At 40.6% G+C, this 22140-nt stretch overlaps 1 protein-coding gene across 10 annotated transcripts in view; it reads right to left on the minus strand.

The window, feature by feature from the left end:
* The window catches only part of MACF1 (microtubule actin crosslinking factor 1), a 339058-nt gene that overhangs the window by 224122 nt on the left and 92796 nt on the right, over positions 1 to 22140 (minus strand). The window contains exon 1 of one of the 10 annotated variants that reach the window (XM_045898026.3): positions 8324 to 8662. The exons of the other annotated variants lie outside the window; for them this stretch is intronic. Within the exon in view, the coding sequence (XP_045753982.2) occupies positions 8324 to 8432 (109 nt within the window). The 5' untranslated portion in view covers positions 8433 to 8662. Of the gene's footprint in view, positions 1 to 8323; positions 8663 to 22140 lie in introns of those variants that run through there. 10 annotated transcript variants of the gene reach the window in all.

Genomic DNA, 22140 nt, shown 5'->3' on the forward strand with positions numbered 1-22140 from the left:
GCTGCTTGCTTGTTTGTCCAACTTGTTTTCTGAGTCTTGGCTAACTGTACCAGACACTGAAATGTTGAAGGAACACAATGAAGGGCTTTTTCATTCAGATGGCCCAGCCCATCTATTGCTTCTTCACATTTCTGACCCAACCAGGGGTTAGAAAAGCCGAGCCTCTGTCGATGGCAGGATAGCCATTCTGATTCCGATCCCGATCTGGCCCCACACCACTCAGAAAGGCCCCACTGCAGATAAGGGCCTAATCACTGGCCCTTTCCCTAAATAGAATGACTTCTTCAGGCTAATGCTACTTCCAATCCTGTTCCTAAAGGCAGGGAGGGAGGGGCAACACCCAGGAAAGCAAGTTTGCAGAGATTAGCCCCAAAGACTGCAAGTGAAAAAGAGTAAACACGAGCTTGCCTAGCAGGCCACTCAATTTAAACAAGCCCTGTGACCTGCCTCGGTCCCCGACAGCTTTCTTCACTCCCTACTGGGCATCCCTCCCACCTACAAACTGCTAATAATCCTGTTACTACTTACTAATAACAGGACTCACAGCTGACTTTATCCCTCCTTGACTAAGCTCCCAGTCACCCCGATAACCTACGACAACTCTACTCAGTTTGTTCTTCTTATTAGACTCTTCTTAGTCTTGGACAGGAAGGATCCTCCTAGAATTTACCTTGTCCTAAGAAGAGAAATGCACAAGAAATTGGGAAAAGAGAAGAAAAAGGAATAAATATTTCCTGATTCATATTTTAGTAAAATTTTCCTTTATCTGATTTAAATTTCTTCAGTCTTATGTCTTTTGTCTTCATATTCTGGTCTCTAACACATTTTGAATGCACTTAATAACCTAAGCTAAAATTAATTGAGCACCTACTATTACTGTAATGTGCTAAGAACTTTAAATATAATTTCATCTAATCCCAACAATTCTCTAAGATAGGTATTATCATTTCCATTTTAGAAGTGAAAATACTTTTAAAAAGCTAAATAACTTGGAGGTGCTTGAGTGGTGCAGTAGGTTAAGCATCTGACTCTTGGTTTTGGCTTAGGTCATGATCTCAGAGCCCTGAGATTGAGCTCCAGGCTCCATGCTCCACTAGAGTCTGCTTAAAATTCTCTCCCTGTTCCTCTGCCCCTCCCCACCCTGCACTCACACAGGCTCACTATGGCTCTCTTTCTCTCTAAAATAAATAAATTTTTTTCTAAAGGCTAAATAACTTGACCAAGATTACATATCCATTTGTTCAACTCCAAAGCTACACCTCCTGTTACACCCTAATCCAGAATAACTACACTGCTGTGGGGGAGCTGTATATTTAAGGTGGCAGAATATTCCTAGGAAGATTAAGAAATAAAAATATTTGAACTATAGCCAACCAGAGATTTAGGGCATATCCCAAATGAATATGCGGGGTAACTTCTAGAAATACTAAATAATTTCATAGTCTCTAAAAGTCAAAATAATCATCACTGGGTAAGCTTTGAAAAAGGTAAATCAAAGCCTGCCTTCTTCCCACTCCCCTGGCATCCAAGCAGAATCTGTTTCCTGTTAAGGCACTGCAGACTGAGGAAGTTAGGGGAGACAGTCTTGGGAATAAGGTCAGTCTACCTGCCAGGAGACACAGGCCTTCCCTCCTAGGAGATCCTGAGCCTCAAAAGGGAAGCTACTACTAACAGCAAGACTTTAAGACAGGCAGCTCTTAATTATTCAGAGGAGACCCACATGAGCAGTGATTACCCAGGCCATCCCCCTTCTTTTTGCCCAACTTTTGGTCATGTCATTGGTCATTGGGTGTCTAGAAATGTTAGAGGCACGAAAAAGTGAATCTGACTGCTACCTGCAGATATTTAAAATACTGAGTGGGAAAAAAATAAAAATAAAAAATAAAATATTGAGGGGCGCCTGGGTGGCTCAGTCGTTAAGCGTCTGCCTTCGGCTCAGGTCATGATCCCAGAGTCCTGGGATCGAGCCCCGCATTGGGCTCCCTGCTCAGTGGGAAGCCTGCTTCTCCCTCTCCCACTCCCCCTGCTTGTTTTCCCTCTCTCGCTGTATCTGTCTCTGTCAAGTAAATAAATAAAATCTTAAAAAAATAATAAAATAAAATAAAATGTTGAGTGGAAGGAAGAGATCCAAGCCAGTATTTCCATACATGGCTAGAAGTTATAGGAGAATTTACAACTGCTGGCTTTCTTACAATAGCACAGAAAATCGAAGTTATACATTTATTTCCTTAAATGCCAGAATCACCCACTGTTAAGGATATTAAAGCGGACACAGACGTCTTTCCTTCTAATGTGTAAGACAATGATTCATAATATATCACTAATTTTTTGTATACTCCCACATTGGCTTTTTCACATTTTTTTCATTGTCAACTGTAAAGACAAATATTTATATTTTGTCCCTGCAGCATACAGGAAATTACTATGTCCTCAATGATATCTTTTGTGAAAAAAGTATCATGAGGATAGTAAACAATTATACAGTCCTTGGGGCACCTGGTTGGCTTAGTGGGAAGAGCATGCGACCCTTGAACTCAGTCATGAGTTCAAGCCCCACACTGGATGTAGAGATTGCTAAAAATAAATAAATAAACAAACAAATCCCACAATTTTATAGTCCTTACCATGTGCAGAATGTATTCTAAAAACTAACTCAAAACAACCATGCAGCGTTACTAACCCCACTTTACAGATAAGGAAGCACAGACCCAGACAGACTGATGTCAATCCGCCAGCAGAGGCAGAGCTGGGATGATAATACAGGCAGCCTGACCCAGACTCTCAACCACAATTCCATGTCACATCCAAGTAGAGGCCAGATGACCACACTGCCAGAAGCACAGGAAATTAGAGACCTTAGTCTTTATTCTTCTCATTCAGACAGGAAATTAGAGGAAGTAAGTGACCTAACATCTCATGTAGTCAGCAGAAGAACCAGGACTGAGGCGCCCGGGTGGCTCAGTCGTTTAAGTGCCTGCCTTCAGCTCAGGTCATGATCCCAGGGTCCTGGGTTCAAGCCCACGTCGGGCTCCCTACTCAGTGGGGAGCCTGCTTCTCTCTTTCCCACTGCCTGCTGCTCCTGCTCTCTCGCTCGCACTCTCTCTCTCAAATAAACAAATAAAACCTTAAAAAAAAAAAAAAAAGAAGAGCCAGGACTTAGAACCCAGGTCCCCTGACTCCAAGTTCAGTGGTCTTCCTACACATCGTACAGATCTGGAAAAAATAGCTAAGGAAAGAAAAAGGCAAAGGCTCCACCTTGATTAAGACAGCTAATGGTTTACTTATTTGAGTAAAGATATATTAGATACATGACCATATATTTATCAAGTACCTGTTACAATAAATTTTTAGATAAGATGAAAGGAGGATGCACAGCTAATGTCATAAATGGAGGAATCAACATTCAAAACAATCTCAAAAAGCAACACCCAATCTCATAGAACAAAATGTAAGTAGAATACCTATGTCCTGTACTGAAGTTCAAGAAAACTAAAGGCACAGAGGTGTCTAGAGGGGAGATAATAGCAATTCATGTACCGGGTTTGACCATTTTATAATTGATCTTAAGTTTAACAGACTCAATAGCATGATGTAGCTGCTAAGAGAAGAGAAGAGAAGAGAAGAGAAGAGAAGAGAAGAGAAGAGAAGAGAAGAGAAGAGAAGAGAAGAGAAGAGAAGAGAAGAGGAGGAGAGGAGAGGAGAGGAGAGGAGAGGAGAGAGGAGAGGAGAGGAGAGAGGAGAGGAGAGGAGAGGAGAGAAGAGAGGAGAAGGGAGGGGAGAGAAAAGAAAAAAGAAAAGAAAAGGTGATGCAATCTTAGGTTGCACTTCATATGGTCCAGATCCAGGGATTATAGCTGGTCGTCCAATGGGATGTTGGAAATGGAAAGAACTTTAGGAGACTGGACTGTCCAATCTTTTATTTTGCAGATAAAGCAAACAAGACCCTAGAGAGGGACATATTTGTCCTTTGGCAAACACGCAAAAATTCAAATGTTCTTCTCAAGGAACCATAAAGCTTTTTTCCCGTCTACGTTATCACAATGTGAGATATTAATAAACTAAAACACAGGGCAACTCTGTATCATTCATTTAACCTCTACTGAGCACCTATGTTAGACCACATGTCAAGCTAAGCCAAGCCCTTTAAGTATATAAATGAATAAGACAAGTTCCCTGCTACAGCTTATATCAAATGCTATCTTAATTCATTTTATTTGTCCAAGTAACATTTACTGACAGCTATTTTGTCTCAGACACTTGAGAAACTGAGATGAGTAAGAGTCCCTGTTCTTAAAGATCTTACAGTCTAATGGACTGTAATTAGTGGAGAGAGAGAGAGAGACGAGCAGAGCAAGATGACAATACAGGTTTGAGTAAGAAGCACTAACACCGTGCTGCTGGAGCAGAAGAGGGACTCTGACTTCAGTGGAGGAAGGCTTTCCAGAGGCGCTAACTACTCACCTTGAAGGATAAGTATCCAGTACTCCAGTTGAAAAGAGGGTACAGGCATTTGGGGTAGAGATCTACAAGTTTTTGAATGAGGCTGGAGTACTAGGTGCTTGTAAGGCCAAGAGAGGAAATGGAACTAGTGAAATAGGCAGAGGGCAGATCATAAAAACACTGGTGCTTTTTTTGTTGTTGTTGCTTTAAGTAATCTCTACGCCCAACACGGGGTTCAAACTCATGACCCTGAGATCAAGAGTCACATGCTCTACCCACCGAGTCAGCCAGGCACCCCATAAAAACACTTTCATGTCATGCTGAAAAGTTTGAATTTTCTTCTAAAAGCAGAGAGAGAGGAAGCACTGATGGATTTTAAGCAGGAGAGTGATATAGACAGCTCTGTATTTTAGAAGGTAACTCCGCCTACAATTAGAACACAGGTGGGGGTGGGGAGGAGTATGGGGGAAACAAATTATTTCAACAGCCCTAGAGAAAAAAATGAGGATGCAAACAAAACAGTGGAAGTTTTTGGAATAATGAGATGATATATGTGAATGTAAGTGTGGACAGGGTATATCGAAAACAATTTAAAAATCTAAATACTAACTGAACTCAAAGTTCTGTCTTACAGATATTATATGACTTCAATACAAATGGTCTGTGTCTTCCTGTATCTTGTTTACATCCACTGAAGAGATGGTGACTTGGGAACGTGGCTGTAAAAGCCATGTACTTATGTAACCAGAGCTCACCAATAGACCCATAACATCCAGGGAAGAAAAAAAAAAAAAAAAAAAACAACTAAGGAAAATGAAGGAATAGTAATCAGTGATTCCTTCCTCCTGTTTCTGCTGTCCTCCCTTCACCTCTCCACATATACACCTGGCCTCCAAATTTTCCAAGCAAAAACGATCGATTTAACTGTCCAAAGGGAATACTAGAATAATAAGGACTTGGGGAGTCGTCTACAGTCAATGGAAAGGGAAGTGTCGACTGACAAAGATCGCCTTCAAACCGAAGCAAGCCTGACACCTCGAAGAGAAAGTAGACTTGATCTTTGCCAGGCAGAATTTGGACTAATGGGCCTAAATTACAACAAGGCAACTTCCAGCTTAAAAGAATTCCCCAGTTACCAACACAATGAATAGTCCAGAGGTGGTATGTTCTACAGTCACTTTTTCAAACAAATCTTATATGCAACTCAACATATAGAACATATAAAAACAGTGTTTAAAAAAATAAAGATAAAAAAAAGCAGGGTTTAATAGTATAAATCAATTTTATGGGTTCAAATTTGTTATTTATTTTAAAACTAAATGACATAACCAGTCAAGCAATTTTGATTAAAATTAGAGATTAATTAATTACAGTTATATCAGCCTCAGCATCCGGTCTATTTCTATGTCACGTTTTATCACAGTGAACCCTTTTAAAAACTGGTTCATACAAACAGCAACAAACAGTAATAGTTTCACAGTGTGCCTGGTAATCTCAGGATAATATTCAAATAAACTGATACAAGAGCCTGAAAGAAGAGCAGAAATACTTGTTTCAAAGTCAAATACCTTGGATATCTAAAATTGTGTACATTCTTTATAATATGTAAATATGACTAGAAATGTGGGACAAGAAGCACAAAATCTTTTAGTACACACTAAGCCAATAATACAGTCATCTGCTGGCAATGTGTCACCCACTCAATGTTACAGACTGAGTACCTGAGCCCACACAACTGAGCCTTGCCTAGAATTTACCAGGCACAGGACCTATTTTCTGCAGTATGTCCTGCAATAGGAAAACACTTACAATTAAAAAAAAAAAGATGAAAAGATACAAACTTCACTTTTTTTTTAATAAACTGTACATTTATAAACAGTTTAAATATATACTTAGAGGTGGTAGAGAAACTTTATTGTGGTGATGTCCAACTGGCAGGTAGTACATGAGAGCATATGTGTTACTTTTAAATATATTTTATTTTAAATAGCTAAAATACACCTCAAAATTGAAATTAAAGTAAATGGGTACAGAATCTTGTAAGCACGTCTACATAAGTTTTGGTATCTGTAATCTCCAATTATAAAACCCCTGCTCCAATTTTACAGATAAAGTGAACACAGCACCTTCCGAAGCAATTAACTATTAGGTACTAGAACCAAAGTTGTTTCACAGAAATAAAAAGCTTTTACAATTTATTTTTCTTTTTATTTCAATGCATTTTATGGCTGTTTATGAAATTCATTTTTTAAAATATAAAAAAGAAAGCACTTAAAAAATAGGGTTCTGACTCCTAAGTTCATAGAAAATCCTATACTGAAGATAAACTTTTAAAATATTAATCAATTAGTGGCTTAGAAATGTCATTACCACAGTGCTCAGGGAAAGGAAAAGAGCAGCCTCCTCCTCCTTGGTAATTACTTTCTAGCCGCATATGAAATAGTATACAGGGCCAAATAATTCATGCCTGCCTATTGCTTTCTTTCTACAAGCTTACATTTCAGGAAAGTCACTTTGGGCGACCTCTTTAACACACCACCACATAAGCAAACATATTTCTAAATGTCTGTTTTTGCTGATACAGATACATGCTGGGATCTGAATATTTAGTCAAAAGCTTTTCTGGGACTTACTGGAAAGGACACTGGGGAATGTCTGATTCTAATTCTAATTCTGTCAAGCATTCATGAACTTTTTTTTTTTTTAAGATTTTATTTATTATTTGACAGAGAGAGAATGAGAGAGAGAAAGCACATGAGAGGGGGGAGGGGCAGAGGGAGAAGCAGACTCCCTGCCGAGCAGGGAGCCCGATGCGGGACTCGATCCCGGCACTCCGGGATCATGACCTGAGCCGAAGGCAGTCGCTCAACAGACTGAGCCACCCAGGCGCCCAAGCATTCATGAACTTTTAATAGAAAGCAAAGTAGTAAGTCATCAAATCTGCATCTTGACCAAAAAAAAGATACGAAGTAACAAGTATCTTAATACATTGGCTTGAAGGGAGTAGGCGGATCACAATGACAGTACTGAAGGCACGGAGATCCAAGGGTGGACTCCAGGAAAAGTTAGACTTTATTAATCCTCAACCATGGAGATTTAGAATCAGCTAAACGTGAGGCTGATTCCTGCACTGGGCTTTTAGAAATCAAAGGAATATAATGTAACTAATAACAAATATGAGAAGAAAGTAGGGTCTGCTACCATCTTTTTTTTTTTTTTTTTTTTTTTTAAGTATCAGGGCCTGACTCTCTGGGGAAAAGAACAGTTAACTTCCATGCATTGAACAGGATGACTCAGATAAACAAGTAAACTGTATGGCTGCCTGAGGGGAAAGGAACAATTTTAATCATATCATAGAGAACAGAGGCACCTTGGCAGAGATACCACTTACCCCTTCCTCTCACTAGGCTTTCTTCCTCTGCCTTTTCTCACCCAAAAATATACCAAATCCAGAAATTTCTCTAATCCCACAAGTTTTCTCGTATCTCTACCTAGAGGAGGGTGAAAGAATTACTGTATGTTTTTGGTTTAAAAAAAGATCCAGAAGCCACTTTGAGATTGTGCGAAAGTAGGGAACGGAAGCAAGGAAGGACCCAAGTCAGCACAGTTGCCACTTCCCTCAGCTTGGAGCCCAGACATCATCTCCTCAAGCCAGCACCCTCCAGCAGACAGCCACATGGAATGGGGAAGAGTCCGGATCTCACACTGGTCCCAGAGCTGCCCAGTTTCCTCAGTAGATCCACACACAAACTAAGGTCTGACAGCACCCCAGCTGAAAAGAGGTGCTGGCCCTTTAAGGAAAGCCACTGGGAAGCCCTCCGTCATTTACCCCACCCTCAAAAGCCCCACAGTCATTTAAAGAATAACTCCGTACACAAGTTACCTGCTCTGCCTCTGGCACATCTCTTCCAGTACAGAACACCCGCAATTCCAAGAACGTGAGTCAAAATAAAGATGGTTGATGGCAAATAAGATGAATCTAGGAAAGGCATTTCCAGGCTCGTCCTTCCTCCTTCCCTGAGTTTAGCCACAAGCCCACAGCTCAGGCAGGCCTCTGAATGCCTTTCTCCTGAGGTTACTGTTGTCCTGAACTATCAGCACACAGTTGTCAGAAACTTCCTGGCGGCTTCTCCTCCATCTCGTTGCTGAATGTCTTTCAGCAGGCAGGCCTAGATGGGGCTAAAACTGTACAGTGTATCTCAGACAAAGCCCAGGAAACAACTGGCCAGAGGGGGAGGGGAAAGGGAAGGAGGAACCAGGAGAGTGAAAAGGAGCGCCTAAGCTAGTGCTGAGCTGACTCAAATTCTATCTTTGGCATCCTCTGTTCAGCTTAAACAAACAAACCTCAGACCCCTCTACAAGAAGGGAGGGTGTCAGAGGACGTCACGCTCTTAACTTTCCACTCCCAGCCAGGCTGTAATACCAGACCTCAGGATGGAGCCAAAAGAAAAAAGTCACAGAATTACTAGGGAATCACTTGCGGGGAGGAGGCTAAGTACACAAGGATGTATTTTAAGTGTCCATGAGTACCCTGGCCAGTCGGAGGGCAACGCTTCCATGGCCTAAGAGGAGGCGGCGAGGGATCCAAAGATCATTACAGAGAGGATCACATACACAACAAGCTCCATGCAATAGATATGACATCACAGCATGGTAAAGATCAACAAGGAGAACCAAAAACCAGTGTGTTTTCAGGGCTGGAAAATCTACCACGAGCTGCCCAAGGGGATATGGGGATGCTCAATGATAGCAGAAAACAATGCCCTCCACAAAACTAAGGCCTGCTTACAAATGAAAACTTGATACGGAGGCTGTAGCAGCAACTGAAAACACCTTACCACTACATACCTACTGGAATGACTAAAATTAAAAAGATAGATAATATCAAGTCTTGGCAAGGACGTGAAGGAACTGGAACTCTCATACACTGCTGGTGTGTGGGGGGGGACGGGTAAATTGGCACAACTGCTCCAGTTTGGCAATTTTTTATAAAGTTAAACATACACATACCAAATGACCAAGCAATATCACTCCTAGGATTTACCCAAGAAAAGTGAAACCATGTGTCCACAAAAAGACCTGTACGTGAAAGATAATAGCAGCTTTATTCAAAATAATGAAAATCTGGAAATAGCCCAAAGTCCATTGACTGGTGGACTAATAAACAAATCATGGTGCATCCATATAGTGGACTACAACACAGCAATGAAAAGGAACAAACTACTGATAGAAGAGCAGGGATGAATCTCAAGAGCATTCTACTACATGAAAGAAGCCAAACACAAAAGGCTACATACTGTATGGTTCCATCCATATGACATTCTAGAAAAGCAAAACTATAGGGACAGAAATCAGGTAAGTGGTTGCCCAGGCCTGGGGGTAAGGGAAGGAACTGACTACAAAAAAAATAAGGGAACTTTTGTGGTGATGGTTCCGTAACTGTATACATTTGTCAAAACTCACTGGATTGTACACACAAAAGGGTGAGTTCTGTTGTACATAAATTAAACTTCAATAAACCTGACACACTGAAAGACTGGAAAGAAGTTTGCACAACCTAAATTGAATATGCAAAGGCCTCACGGTACCACTGATCCGTCTTTTCACCTACTTTTCTCTGAAGAGATATTTTATAAAATGATGTGTGGACACACAACATAACATAGAAGGCCCAATAGCGAGGAGCACATCTAACATCCTCTGTGACACCTTTCACTCAGGGAAGAGTTACAGCTTCTCTTGCTAACAAACTAGTTCTTTATTTATTCCTATGGTGCCTTTTACACTATGGTATGTAAATATGCTATATTATCTCACAAATAAGCTTTACTTTTTTTTGAAGATTTTATTTATTTATTTGACAGAGAGAGAGCGCAAGTAGGCAAAGCGGCAGGCAGAGGGAGAGGGAGAAGCAGGCTCTCCGCTGAGCAGGGAACCTGATGCGGGACTCGATCCCAGGACCCCGGGATCATGACCTGAGCAGAAGGCAGGCGCTTAACAGACTGAGCCACCCAGGCACCCCATAAATAAGCTTTAAAATGCAAATTGCCTTAATACCTGTAAAGTTACCTTTATTTATTTTATTTGGGGGGGAGGGGCAGAGAGAGAGTCTTAAGCAGGGGCTCAATGCCTAGCGCAGAGCCAAATGCAGGGCTCGATCTCACTACCCTGAGATCATGAAATGAACTGAAATCAAGAGTCAGGCTCTTCACCAACTGAGCCACCCAGGCGGCCCATCCTTTTTTTTTTTTTTTAATCTTTAAAAAAAAATCAATAAAAGGGAAGGGTTTTAGATCTGAATAATCTACTAACCAAAAAGATGATAAAGGTCCCTTGAGGGGAACAAATACAATATGAATATTTTAATATGGCATCTAGACCATCTATAATTTTGTGCTAACCTATATCTCATTCATCAAATATTTACTGTTTCCTATGTTCCAGGCCCTGTTCTAGATACTGGGAACACAGTAGTGAACAAAACAAAGACCTTGCCCTCACGCTTATATACCAGTAGGAGAAGATGGAAAGTAAACACAAACAAGCAAATACACAGTTTGTTACGCAAATACAATGGAGAATACTAAAAGAGATGAAAAGGATAAGGGAGTGCCAGTGGGGTCAAGTTTCCAGTTTTCAGGGAAGGCTTCTCTAATAAGATGGCGTTTAAGCAGAGACCTAAAGAATGTGAGCAAACAAATCACATGGCTATCTAGAGAAAAAATGAGCCAAATTTTTTAAGAAGCAAGTGCAAAGACCCTGAGGCAGAAGTAGGTTTGGTGTGTTCAGGGAACATGGAGAAAACTATATTGGTTGGAGCTCACAGAGAGAAGGGGGGAGTGTCAAGAGAGGAAGCAAGAGAGATTATCAGATCACCTATGACTGTATGGGCCACTTGTAAAGACTGGCTTTTATTCTAAGTGAAGTAGGAAAGCTTTGGAAAGTTTTGTGTGAAAGACTGACATGATTTAACTTAGGGTCTTAAAAGAATCCCCCTTGCTGCTATATTGAGAACAGACTATTGAGAGGCAAGAATGGGAGCAGGGCCACTAGGTTAAAACACCATTCCAGGGGCACCTGGGTGGCTCAGTCGGTTAAGCGTATGCCTTCAGCTCAGGTCATGATCTTGGGGTCCTGGGATCAAGCCCCACGTTGGGCTCCCTGCTCAGTGGGAAGTCTGCTTCTCCCTCCCCCTCTGTGCTTTCTCTCAAATAAATAAATAAAATCTTAAAATTAAAAAAAAATAGAATAATAAAATAAAATGCCATTCCAATAATCCAAGTGAAAACTGATGGCTGAGAAACAATAGCTGGGACCAGTGTGGTGTTAGAGCTGTGGTCATATTCTGGATAAATTATAAAAAAAGAGTCATCAGGATTTGTTCATAGTCTGGATGTGGGGTGAGGAAAGAAAAGATAGAGTCACGGCTCCATGAGTTTTGGCCTGGGAAATTGAATGAACAGAACTGCTATGTCCGGAGATGGGAAAGACTGCCAGAGAAGCAGAGGGTTTGGGGCTCACTGGTGGTTGTAGTTGTTCTTTTTTGGGGGGGGAAAGGGGAGGAATTCTCTTTTGGATACAGTAGGTTTGAAATGCCTAGTAGATATACCAGTGGAACTCTGAATATGCAACTGAATATATGAATCTAGAGTTCCGGGAGAGACCCAGGATGAGTTTTAAAGCCAGGAAACTGGGTGAGATCACTTGGGGAGTGAACAGAGAGAGAGGAGACCAAGTTCATGGACTAAGCACTGGAAACCCTGCCACACTATATAGGGAAGAGGAAGAACCACCAAAAGAAAAGCCAGTGGACTAGGAAAACCAAAAGAGCATGATGCCCCAGAAGCTAGGGGAAGGAAGTGTTTTAAGTAGTAATTAGGGGCGCCTGGCTGGTTCAGTTGGTAGAGCGTATGACTCTTGAGCTCAGGGCTGTGGGTTTGAGCCCCATGTAGAATGTAGAGATTACTTAAAAATAAAATCTTAAAAAAAAAAAAAGGGTAGTAATTAACCACGCCAAAGCTCTTAATGTGTCATGATGACGACTGAGAATGGACCACTGAATTTAGCGATGTGGAGGTTGCTGGTTACTTTAATAAGGGCAGTTTTGATGCCAGAAAAGGTCTGATTGGAGTGATTCAAGAGAGAATGGGATTTATAGGAATATGATGAACAGCATGGCGACCAGAGTTAAAAATTTAAAAATGGGCTGCATACGTGAAAGTTGTTAAGAGAGTATATCTTAAAAGTGCTTATCACAAGGAAGAAAAAAAAGAACATTTGGTAACTATATAAGGTGACAGATGTTAACCAGACTTACTGTAGTAACATTTTGCAATATATGTAATATCAAATTATTATGTTGTACACCTGAAACTAATACACTGTGTCAACTATACCTCAATTAAAAATAATTTTTAAAAGTTAAATGTAAAAAAGAGAGAATGGGAGGAGAAGAATTAATGACAACAAAGTAAAAACTACTCAAGGAATTTTGCAGAGACAGGGATGTCTTGATGTGTGAAATAATCAGTGTTTGCTGAAAGGAATAGCGCAACAAAAGGAAAAGGGATAGTGCAATTCAGGGGAGACTAAGCCAGAGCTCCCTCTGGAGCAGGGCTCTCTTGTGAAACAGAACATTTCATTCATTCATTCAATTTAAGAACACAGAGCATCATGTTAAACACAGTGGACACAAAGATGATGATGACACACCTCTTATTGTGGAGACCCTGGAGCTGTGATAGCCAAAGAAGGTAACTTGCTTGGAAGGGCATTTATTATAATATACTATACCAATACTACAATATACTAACATTTACTGAGTGGCTACTAGAAAGCACCTTCACATCTGTTACTTCATTTAATCCTGGTAATATTATTAGCTCAGTTAATACATTATTAAATATTATTAATTAATATTATAAATGGGGATATTTTACAAATCAAGAACTTGGCGCTCATAACATCGTGTGGCATCTGTAACTCAAATTTTTTTTTAAATGTTGTAATAAAAAATAATTTTTTAAAAAGAACCTGAGGCTCAGAAAATTCAAGTTATTTTGTCCAAAGTCACAAAGTAAGAGGATGAACTGCCATCTGAACTTTTATCTGTCTGATTTTAAATCAATGTATCTTATCACACTGTCTCTCTTGGCTAACATGTTCTGGCAAACTACCCTAACTTGCAGTTAAACAATTTAAATATTTATATGTTTGGAATACTTCCTCTTTACAAGACAGTCTGTACACAGCCCCACCCGGCTCCAAGGAAAGAATCTCAACTTCGACGCAAACGTCACAGCGCTGGTGCTGTCTACATCACCCACTGTACAGTTTTCTTTTTGCAATCTTATAAATATCTTCACCATATTTTCATTTCCCAAAGTGAAAGCCATGTCTCTGTCTTATTCTACTACCACTGCAAACCTGTCTTAATTAGAAAATCATATATCACGCTTGTGCCATTCAAAAATACCTAGGAAATCTGAAGAAAAAAAAAAAAATCCAAAGCACTCAAATGTCAAGACACATTCTGAACCTACTGTTATTATTAGAGAAGACAATGAAAGGTATCCAAAGTCATTTGCTCCTCATAAGATGGCACTCTAGACCTTGGATACACCATTTTTCTACATATGACAGGTAAAAAGTTTGTTTCCAGCCTTTGTGTATATGTATGCTTGTCTGAAGGAAGAAAGGAGAAATGGGACTGCCTTTGTGAAAATAAAATAAATTTTTCAGTTAGCAAAACTAAGATGGATCTGTGTGCTGTCATTTATAGGAAGTGGTTAGAGGCTGGCAGGAGGGAGTGACTTGGGTTTTTTTAGAGATCATTTATTATACAAAGAATGGGCCATTTAAAGTCATATTTAGCACCCCCCAGGATATCCCTTCCATATAACCAATGGATAGGGCCCCAAACCACCAAAGAAGCCCTGTAAAAGCAAGACTCTAAACTTCACTAAAGATTTTAGACCTACTTCTCTTTAGGATTACTTCACTCTCCAGAATTTAGGATGATCACCCACAAGAAATCTCAAAACAAGGCAACACCCCAGAATCACCTTCATGTCTGTGACTGGGATGAAAGAAAGCTGGTGAGAGGGGGCCCTGCAACGGTTACTCACACGGCCATGGAGTTAGACCTGGTCTCAAAATAACTGACATCCACAAGCTTCTTAATTTGAGCAGATGTAGACTAAAAATTTAGGACCCATCTAAAAGACCGAAATCTGGAAAAATAATGCTTACAAAGAGGAGACTTTTTTCAAACAACAAATACACCTGAGATTAAAAATTTGGTAGAGACTAGGGGCGCCTGAGTGGCTCAGTCGGTTAAGCGTCTGACTCTTGGTTTCAGCTCAGGTCATATCTCAGGGTCATGGAGCCTGCTTAAGATTCTCTCTGGGGCACCTGGGTGGCTCAGTCAGTTGAACATCTGCCTTCCACTCAGGTCATGATCCTGGAGTCCCAGGATGGAGCCCCACATCAGGCTCCCTGCTCAGTGGGGAGTCTCCCTCTCCCTCTGCACTCCACACCCCCCAGCTAGTGTTCTCTCTCTCTCACTCTCTCAAATAAATAAATGAAGTCTTATTTAAAAAAATTAAAAAAAAGATTCTCTCTCTCCCTCTCCTTCTGCCCCACCCCCACCCCAACCCTCTCCCCACTCACGGGTACACGTGCTCTCTCTCTTAAAAAAAAAAAAAAAAAAAAATTGATAGAGACTAGCATATGGCTGATAGCATTGGAAACCCTGGGATTCTGGGAATGCCAGTACCCAGGCCTCAAAGCCTGGCCCTGAGCTCTGGTCATCTGTCTCCTCCCATAAGTCCAGTAGGCATCTAACTACAGATAGGCAGAGGATGTGTGCTTCACAGGAGCTAATTAGGAGACACTGGGACATCCTTTCTCTAATGTTTAGCAATGTGGGACTGTGATAACAATCAACATGCAAAGGCCCAGAATGCCTACAAAGAATATTCTACATACCCAAGTGTCACTGAAAAAAATGTTAGAAAACTCTCTCTCCCAAATTTCTTGCTCAGTAACCTAGATGCCATGAGCATTATAGTAGCATGGTAATTACAAACTCAGTCTGAAGCCACACTGCCTGGGTTCAAATCCAGACTCTGCTATATACGTCACATTCGCACCTTTGGGTAAATTATTTAACCTCATAGAGCCTCAATTTCCTCATCTGTAAAAGGATGATACTAATAGTACCTGTCTCACAGAACCACAGTGAAGATTAAAGGAGTTAAGGCATTTAAGGTGCTTAGACGGTGCCTGGCATACAGTATGTGCTCAGTAACTATTGGCTACTATTATTATTTGGAGGAGCAGCATACAAACCCATCTGACCACAAAGACCTCTGAATACTGCTCACACTGTACAAAACCCTAATAACTTGATAGTTTACCCAGTTTTCCTAATCCCAGTCTCCAACCTGCCAGTCCTGTCCACATTCACTGTGAGATTAATCTCCCTGACACATGCATAATGAGTACATCTTAATGCTCAATGAATGTTCATTTGTAATTTCATTCTAAAACTTCCAATTCCTCACTGTCAGCAAATTAAATCCAAAACTCTCTGGCTTTACAATATTTTCCTCATTTACTCCGGAATGTATTTCCTTCCCATTTCCACAAGTCAAAATCCCATTCGTATGGACCAGCTTAAAGCCAATACTTCCACAGAATTTTCCCTGGTGACTCCCTCCATCCCAGTTAGAAGGAAGCTTCTCCTTCTCTTGAGATTATATTATACTTTACATGTGTGTTTATTTTTACTCTCTCACTAAAGTTTTTGAAGCTAGATGAATTCTGCTCTCCTATATGAAACCTCATCACTAAACAACTATTTGTGTAATGAGTGAATTAATTAATTAATGAACAAGAGGGTCTGAAGAGCACTGTGAGAGCCAGGGGTATAAGGCGGAACATACTGGAAAGAGCTAAACAAGGTCCAGTAAACGATGAGGATTCACAAAATTTAAGCATTTCTTGGGAATGCATCTACTTTGACTGCAAAAACATACAACAGAGAGGAAATACCTGGAAAACTATTCATCTTATGGCAGGAATAACTCAATATGCTCCTCTAGATAGGCCCAGCAGGTAACACACACTAACAAAGAAGCTGAATCACTTTTAACAGTGGAATTCCAAATCCACCTGGGAGTTTAAGGAAAAAAGTGACTCCAAGAACACAGTGTAAGTTTTGCTTTTTCTTAACGCTGGCAAGAAATTCATTTACTGATTCAGAAAGTCCACTTCTAGAAATCTCTCCAGACATGGATTCTGCTCAACATCCAAACTCTGGGTGGCTTTCTTGTCCAACTTAGCAATCTAGGCTCTTACTCTTAAAAATGAGAAAGAAAAAGGAAAGTAAAGGAAAAGAGTAAAGGTGGAGAGTAAAATGGGTGATGCTCTGTGGCGCAGGCAGAGGGAGAGGAAGAAGCAGGCTCCCCACTGAGCAGGGAGCCCAATGTGGGGCTCGATCCCAGGACCCTGGGATCATGACCTGAGCCAAAGGCAGACACTTAAAGGACTGAGTCACCCAGGTGCCCCTAGAAGACTCATTCTTAAAACCCAAGTGCCTCTCTCTCTGCCCAGGGCTCTAAACTTAACACAGTCTGTTAGCCAAACCTAGATTCAAATTCGGACTTCACAGTTTCTAGCTCTGTGTCTTTGAATGAATTACTTAATCTCTTTAATCTTCAGTTTCTTCATCTGTAAAATGGGGATAATAAAATCACCTCTTTGTGGTGTTACAGTAGGGATTAAGTGAGAAAACACATGGACTATTTGGCACACCACAAGCATTCACTATTGACTATTTTTAAAAAACATTAAAGATTAACTCATTAATGTTAGCTATTATTATTATTGTTATTCTACCAGAGCTTTTATGCCTCAGCAGGGTATCAAGCCATCTTCAGTGGCCAATGCAAGGAGCTGTAAGTCAAGGTAAAACGTGTGGTATTTAACAGCTCTAAGCCACCAACTCAATGAATAAATCAAATTAGGCTTCAATGGCATTGCTTCAAAAGGGGAAGGACAAGAATATTTAGTCCATCTTAATATCCATTATTATTATTGTAAATAATTTCTCTCTTTGGGATTCTGATCATTTCCCCCCACAAAGCAATAATGAGACCTAGCTATTACGTTTTTTCCAGGAAACTCTGGTAGCCAGTATCTTAAATAAACAGAGACAATTCAAGGAAAAGAAGCCCTGTCCATGGAGACTGCTCCTGAATTTTGCTAAGGATTGTTATTTTTGTCCAGAAATATCCCTCATTCCAAGTGAATTCATGATGGAGAGTTAGCATTTGACTCCTATCCAGCTTAAACACATTTTTTAAATGCTTTTCCAAATAAAAACGGTTTCTTTCCCTTTCTTTCTTTTTTTGGAGATAAAAACGGTTTCAATGGCAAACATCTTTTAGTGTGGTCTGGCTAAGAAACATATGATTCACTTTAGTTTCTCTGAGACACCTTGGAACACAAGAGGGCAGAATGGGCATGCGGTTGACAAAGGGTCAGGCCCTCGACAGTAAGAATAAGGTCACCAGGCAGGCTTGAGAATGCCAATAGGTAGTTACATTCAAGACTCAGAAGAAGAGTCCAGGCCAAGATAAGAAGTAGGTAAGAGAGACCAACTTAAACTATTTATCCATGGAAACCAAGCTTTGCACACAAACAGCTAATTTTAGATATCTGTGAGACTGTTTTCTAGATCCTGGCAGTAGCCCTAAACAATAAAAAGGAAAAACTTGCCATCTGAAGACAAAGACAGACTTGTCAGCTTCTTTACACCTGTGGACCCCTGGAGCCTGCTCTGAACCCTAATCCACAACACAAGAATCATTTTGGTCTTTCTCAGGAGAATCTACCACCAGGCCCTGCTTATCTTCTAGTAAAACCTGCTCTCAAGAACCCTCACCAGGGTCCAAGGACCAAAGTCAAATGACCATGGCTAATAGGATTTCCCCTACTAGCATCACTACGATACGAATTATGTGACCCTAGGGACACCACTTAATATTTCTGAACTTCAGTTTCCTAAAATGTACAATGTGTATAAATATAACTATTTCTCAGGGTTGTTGTCAGTAGTAAGCAGGTACACATCAGATGTTAATAAACAGTTTTCTTCCCGTCTCCTTTCATTTTTTTTTAAGTCTCTTCCAGTTTTATTTATAAACCAATTCCATCTCAGCCTTGGTGTCTTGCTTCACCTAGCATCTGGAATAATCTGTTCTTCAAATACTCAATAGATCCACAAAATTCTTTTTTCTTTCTTTTTTTTTCCTTTTTGTACATTTTATTTTTCTAATTTTGCAAATTTGTATTATTTTCATGTCCAAAATTAGACATCTTAAAATGATTGATGTACACCTGAAACTGACAGAATACTGTATGTTAACTGTACTGAAATTAAAATTTAAAACTTGATTTAAAAATGATTGAGTTGGCATAAATAAAATTGAAAGAACATTTCATACCCCTTTCAGTTCCTTTTCATCATGGAATCTTCAAGTAGTTATGGCTTTATAAAAAAAATTGCTTCACCCTGCACTCTTTGACTACAACAAATATTACCAGAGACGACTACTAACAGAAGGCCCCTGGAGGCATCCATTTCTTTCTTTTTAGTTTAGGATTACTCCTGGAAATCTCTTAGATCCAGTAGTCATTGGAGCCACAAAATTCGTAATACAAGTTCATATTTTTTATTTCTGCTCTAATATTAAAAAAAAAAGAGGGCTCAATATACAAAGATGCCACATATAAAGACATATAAAGACAAGGAATCTGATTGGCCTACCATAAGATTAGTGACAGGTTCTCTCATTTAGAGCTTAAACCCCCAGTGACCCCTACTGGACAAAGATAGATACAGAAGACTGAGTTTTATAACTAAGACAAAGAGATTCTATCCTTTATTCTAGTGAAATTTGCACACATAGGACTCTCATTACACAAGCTCAAGCTTGCCTCCAAAACCCACACACACGACATAAAAGGCAGCGATACTAGGTCTAGTCAGCTCACTCCTTTCACGAAAACATTATCACCTCAAAGCTGGTTGGCTTACTGGCTGCCCCAACTGGATCCCCAGTATTCACAGCTTTGTGATGAGTTCTTATAGAAGAAAGAACAGGCAGTCACTGGCACACAATCCCTGCCCGCCCCCACTACCCTACATTTTTCCATTTCCAAAGCTGACTCACTGTCAGCTCAGCCCAGACTCCCCACCAGCAGTCAGGGCCACTGTGTGTGCCCAGTGAGTAATGCTTCCCCAATGCATCCTCCCAGCTGCCTCTGACTTAACAAGTCATAAAAGGAAATATGGGTAACAGTTTTAAGGGAAGAGAACATACGCTCCATCCTAGAGACAGGGATAGTTCCTCTCAGCCCTCTGCAAGGACTCAGAGCTATAGTGAATTCCCTCTAACAGCAGCCAGGTGGCAATGTGGAAACAGCCGAAGGCAGAAACACCAATGAGGACAACAAATCCTTACTTTCTCAAATCTGAGGACAACAGATTCTATTTTGGATAAAACCAAAAGTCATGGGCATTAGGCAGAGCCCAGCCCTGCATAGAGGTTGGTTATGGTTCATCCACCATAGACTGCTTGTCTAGCAACAGCTTGCCCAGTGGAGACTGCAAGCCAGACTCAGTATCAAACTATCTACCATCATTAGCCTCGTCTGTAACGCAAAACCCTAATGAAAACCAAATCTCAAAGAAAGGGAGCAGCCTCTTAAATACCTGCCCATCTACCCTCAAGTTCCCAAAGAAGGGCAGTGAGGAAAAGGGTGCACTGGGTTTTTGATTAGTGACTGGCACACCCAATAGTCAACAAACCCTACATAGACAATAGTTGTAGTTCAACTTTACCCAATAGATATTCCTGGAGTATCTAAATCTCTGAAGTTTATCTCAAACATTTTGGAAGTGACTGTCAAGAGCTAGATAATTTTTGACACAACTTACTTTAAAGATACTGTGAAGCAGGGGCGCCTGGGTGGCTCAGTCGGTTAAGCGTCTGCCTTCAGCTCAGGTCGTGACCCCGGGGTCCTGGGATCGAGCCCCGCATCGGGATTCCTGCTCAGTGGGAGTCTGCTTCTCCCTCTCCTCCCCACTCATTCTCTCCCCCACTATCTCTCTCTCTCTCTCAAGTAAATAATATCTTTTTTTTTTAAGAGATACTTTGGGGGTTTTTTTGTTTTGTTTAAAGATTTTATTTATTTATTTGACAGAGAGATAGAGGACACAAGTAGGCAAAGTGGCAGGCAGAGGAGGAGGGAGAAGCAGGCTCCCCGCTGAGCAGGGAGCCCCACTCAGGGCTCGATCCCAGCACCCTAGGATCATGACCGGAGCCGAAGGCAGATGCTTAACTGACTGAGCCACCCAGGAGTACCCCCTCAAAAATACTTTGAAGCAATAACCCTTGATGAATTATCAAACAGCAAAACTTCAGTTAACTAGGACTCAACTAAACTGGGTCTGCACTCTACTGTTAAGTGAAAAAGAGTCACCTCAAATACATAATATCACTGATTTTTTAAAGATTTCCTTGAAATGGGGGCACTTTCAGTACAGTTGCTTACATTTTTCTCTTACCTATAATCCATGGGTCCCTGATGCCTTGGAATAAAACTATTACCCAGCTCAGTTTTTGATTAAACCTATACTATTGAAGATCCTAATTTATAAAAACAAACAAAAGAAAAAGAAAAAGGAAGGAAGGAACGAAGGAAGGAAGGAAAAAATTACCTATGATATTACCTATGAATATTTGATTAAGCACATATCAGATTTTACCACTACATTTAGCAGTTCAAGAACTAGAGAAGGAGGTGACAGTTCCAGTTCTGTTCCTAGTTTATCATATGACTGTAGGATCATTTAATCACACTGGATCTGTTTACTCATTCATAAAATGACTTGACATTCTAGAGCTCTACATTCTTTTCTAGCCCTAAACTTCTGTGGTTCTGTGAAATATTTAGTTGCCTAGGTTCTGTGTTGTTACCTATAACAACAACAAATGACAAAGCACTCTTGCAATACCTTACAGTCTAACTAGGGAAGTGGTACGTGTATAAATAGTTATAGCATAAGGCAGTACGCTGTGTCACGAGGGTGGCAAGACCACAAGAATTTGGTGAAGAAGAAATTTAGAAGTTCAGGGCGCCTGGGTGGCTCAGTCGTTAAGCGTCTGCCTTCAGCTCAGGTCATGATCCCAGGGTCCTGGGATCGAGTCCCACATCGGGCTCCCTGCTCGGCGGGAAGCCTGCTTCTCCCTCTCCCACTCCCCCTGCTTGTGTTCCTGCTCTCGCTATCTCTCTCTCTCTGTCGAATAAATAAATAAAATCTTAAAAAAAAAAAAGTTACACTTAAAAAAAGAAGAAGAAATTTAGAAGTTCAGTCAATGGAACGGTCATTTTCAGTTGGAGAAATTAAAAAAAAAAAAAAAAAAGGCTTCCATATATGAGGCATATAAACTGGGCCTAAGAGAATGCGTAGGATACCAGGCAGTATGAAATGAGAAGAGGAGACATTCCAAGGAGGAAAGATGACCTGAGCAAGAAAAGAGAAACGAGAAAGTACAAGGGAAGCTAGAGCACAGGGTTTGCGTACTTGAGAGAGAGAGCGCGAGTGAGAAGTTGGGAAGATTCACT

Source organism: Mirounga angustirostris, unplaced genomic scaffold (assembly GCF_029215605.1).
Source record: "Mirounga angustirostris isolate CCGP_5_RB_7025 unplaced genomic scaffold, mMirAng1.0.hap1 SCAF_4, whole genome shotgun sequence".
NCBI lineage: Eukaryota > Metazoa > Chordata > Mammalia > Carnivora > Phocidae > Mirounga > Mirounga angustirostris.